The following is a 4030-nucleotide window of genomic DNA, read 5'->3' as shown; positions in this document are numbered from 1 at the left end:
TATAAGTAAAGTTTCACTAGTTATTGTGCCTTTATTTAATGTAAAATAACTCGTATTTACAGATACTTTGCAAAATATGTCTGTTTATAAAAGATAAATAGCCATTGTAAATTTAAAATCTTAAATTGTAGTGTCACTATAAAGAACCTTTCATTCGATGTAAATTACGTCATCACCCGGAAATGGTTAACGGATCGCCATTTTAGGTGGATTTCAACTCGATCTCGATTTCGATTCGATTCGGCTCAAGAGTACCGTTTTGTGATCAATATCAGATTTTGTCGAGATCGAATCGAGATCGAATATCGAGATCGAATCAAAGTCAAGAGTTGGCCTGTTGGTCAGATTCGAATTCAACTCTCACATCAATTGATCCCTTTAACATTTCATGCTGTCGTGAACAGTCTATAACAAATAACGGAGCTATGTCTCTAAATTCTTTTAATCCCATCAACGGCTCCGCTCGGCGACTATGATAAGACTGATGAAATCTTGCGTATTGTTCATATATTAATGAATATCTGTTGTCTGAGAAACTAATATTTAAACCTTCATACGGATAATATGAAGAATTTAGAAATACTCTTATGTCTCGAATATGACAATGGTTGAACTCTGCCATCGACATTGTTGCATTACTTTTACGGTTTGTTTGTAAAGCAATAATAACAAATCTTGGTTTCTCCAACTGTGATGAAGTTTTAATGGACCAAGTATGTTTCCTGGTTTTGGGTAACAATGGGTAGGTACTCATACAAATCCCAGTTACGAAACGCTAAGGTTATCGCTCGATCTTTTTCTAAATGTTTAAGTAAATTGATTCTTTCACGGTCCGACACTCGAACATGAGGAACTCGCCAAACTATTTTATTTATAATTATATCTTCGACAATTTCTCCAGAACTTAGTAATAAGGAATTGAGATTTGTATTACTTCTTAATAGTACTAATTCATGTTTACAGTTCATTATGATTTTTTCATAATCTTCTGCAAAACCTAATATTTTATTTACGGTATGGTTTTATGGTATATACACAGAAAATCCTCCATCGGAGGTAATGCCTGAAGGAGAACAACCCCAAACTTTTGCGCTTTTAGATTCATTTTCGTTCAATGTAGACATTTTTTACAATCAACATTTATTGCCATCGGTTAAAGAGAAAATCCTGAGCGTAGTCAGCAATGAAGCAGAGCAGTGGTTAGGCTGTGCAATGACTTACACACTGTTTGAAGCGCTCAAAGAGAAAGCGTCAGAAATATTAGCGGAGCAGACTGAAGAAGCAGTGGTCGCTGCTAAAGTTGAGAAGATAGTGATTGATGATCAGACTGAATCGAAGAAGCCTGAAAAGCGGGAACAACTGACTAAGGCTCAAAAACGTAGGGCGTGGGATCGCGCCGAGCTGGGGAGAGGGGGGGAGAAACCCAGGGGGTGGGACTGGGTCGACATTGTCAAACATCTCTCGCAAGTTCCCCACCAGCCCGCATCATGACACTGAGAAGATCGTTGGATGTTTAACTTTATAGTGGCCGCATTGGAAGCAATTGACTTGACTATGGAATGTATAAAAAATTACGATGAAACTCTCGTGTCTATGGTAGGGTCTGTTAGTCAAATAAAGTTGAAAAGAATCTCTATTTCATAATAATTATGATTGGTCACAAATATAACCATAGGGTCACTATTTAAATCTCAATTCTATTATTAAGCCTAACAGCTGAACGTGGCCTGTCTTTCAAGACTGCTGGCTCTGCCTACCCTGCAAGGGGTATAGACCTGATGGTTGCACCCTCCGCAGGTAGCACACCTTCCATTTCGGGCCCCAGGGTCTGCCTTCCGAATTTTTATCTCCATTTGGTCCGGTTATCAACGCCTTCACTTTAAAGTCCATTGCCTATCATCTTTTGCGACGTCCAGCCAGGATTTGATATGCCGTGTGGTTCCCGGCACGAATAGAAAAAAGAATAGGACCACTCCCATCTCTTTCCCATGGATGTTGTAAAAGGCGACTAAGGGGTAGGCTTATAAACTTGGGATTCTCTTAGGCGATGGGCTAGCAACCTGTCACTATTTGAATCTCAATTCCATGTTAAAGCCAAACAGCTGAACGTGGCCTATTAGTCTTTACAAGACTGTTGGCTCTGTCTACCCCGCAAGGGATATAGACGTGATTATATGTATGTATGTATGTTCGTTCAATGATACGTGACTTACTTGACTTAAGGTCCTATGTCCCCTAGCTGGGGCAGAGAGCATCCACAGTGCGTCGCCATCCCGCTCGGTCTTGAGCTTCGCGTTTTATTTCGCTCCAAGTCCCTAGATTCTTCACCTCTGCGATGATTGTCCGCCACCAGGTCTGTTTAGGGCGGCCACGTTTACGCTTTCCTTGGGGATTCCAGTCTAGGGCTTGCCTCGGTATGTGTTCGGGGTCCCTTCGGAGCATATGGCCGATCCAGTTCCATTTGCGGCGTTTGATCTGCTGGTCGATCGGAGTCTCACCGGAGCGTTCCCACAGGTCTACGTTGGAGATTTCAGGCCAGTAAACACCGAGAATACGGCGAAGATAGCGGTTAATGACGACTTGGAGACGGTGCGAGATGTCTTTAGTGACCTTCCACGTCTCACACCCATACAGCAAAACGGTTTTCACATTGGACCGGAATATTTTGAGCTTAACTCTCCTAGTCAGTTTCCGTCATTGCCATACAGGACGGAGCTGTGCGAAGGTTGCTCTTGCCTTGGCGATTCTCGAAGTGATGTCCTCTTCGGTCCCTCCAGTTTCCGACACTACGCTACCGAGGTAGGTGAACTTGTGGACTCTTTCCACAACCTCTGTGCCAATAAGCAATGGTAGCCGATAGCCAGTTGCCCCGCACCTCATTTCCTGGGTCTTCCTGATATTCACTTTTAGTCCAACCTTCAAAGCCTCTCGTCGTAGGTCGTCCAGCTTGGCCTGCATGTCGGCGCGTGTGTGACTCAACAGGCATAGATCATCGGCATAGTCCAAGTCTTCTAAGACATTGGAGAGGCCCCACTCTATGCCGCGGCGCTTGTTGTTGGTCGTGTCATGCATAATGCCATCGAGAACGACAAGGAAGAGGAGAGGCGAAAGAAGACATCCCTGCCGCTCACTCTACACTCTACAAGAATAATTTCCGTAGAGGACCCTTATCAAGTTCGTGATTTTCTCGGGGACTCCAATTTTACGTAACCTGTTCCAGATACAACTCCATCTCAGCGTGTCAAAGGCTTTTTCGAAATCCACGAAGGTCAAATAAATTTCCCTCTGCCATTCTGATGCCTGTTCGAGGATAATGCGCAAGGTGTTGATCTGGTCCGTACACGATCGATTGGGCCGGAAACCAGCCTGCTCTTTGCGAAGGAGAGGTTCTATGGCCCTCGACGGTCTATCCAGGATGATTTTGCAAAGCACCTTAGATGGGATCGAGAGCAAAGTTATACCTCTCCAATTGCCACATTCACTGAGGTCTCCCTTCTTGGGCACGGTGATCAGTAGGCCTTTATTCAAGTCATCGGGTAACTCTTCGGCTGACCAGATATTCCGCAATAGGGGTGTCAGCGCGTTTGCAGCGGTTGGAACGTCGGCTTTAAGCATTTCCGCTGTGATCAGTCGACTCCTGGGGCTTTACCATTCTTTAGTGACCGGATGGCATCGATTACTTCCTCTCCAGTAGGTGGGGATACATCAATGTCTAGGCTTTGTGCGGGCAAGCTGACGGCAGGTATGGTGGTGGCGACAGAGTCGTTCGGTACTTGGAAGATCTCCTCGAAGTGCTCTCTCCAGCGCTGAAGCTGTGCCTCCGATGTCACAACAAACCGGCCCTCTTTGTCTTTCAATCTTCTTTTTCCATCTCTGACTCCTGTTCCCGGCCAAGGCCTTTGTCGCCTTGTACATCTCCCTCAGATTACCGGAATCAGCAGCTCGTTGGGCGCAATCCGCAACACTATCCGCCTATACTCGCCGGTCGTGGCGGGTACTGCGGTAAATGTTCCTGCGTACCTGTCTGTAT

At 44.9% G+C, this 4030-nt stretch overlaps 1 protein-coding gene across 1 annotated transcript; it reads left to right on the top strand.

Moving 5' to 3' along the window:
* The first annotated feature begins 738 nt into the window (after positions 1-738).
* Positions 739-1491, top strand: LOC132904181 (RWD domain-containing protein 4-like). Its single transcript, XM_060954092.1, has 2 exons — positions 739-742; positions 1040-1491. The coding sequence occupies exons 1-2, from the start codon at positions 739-741 to the stop codon at positions 1489-1491; spliced, it is 456 nt and encodes a 151-aa protein (XP_060810075.1).
* Positions 1492-4030: the final 2539 nt, after the last annotated feature.

Source organism: Amyelois transitella, chromosome W (assembly GCF_032362555.1).
Source record: "Amyelois transitella isolate CPQ chromosome W, ilAmyTran1.1, whole genome shotgun sequence".
In the NCBI taxonomy this organism is placed as follows: Eukaryota; Metazoa; Arthropoda; class Insecta; order Lepidoptera; family Pyralidae; genus Amyelois; species Amyelois transitella.
Note: the sequence above shows the minus strand (reverse complement) of the source record. Positions and strands in the feature narration are given on the sequence as shown.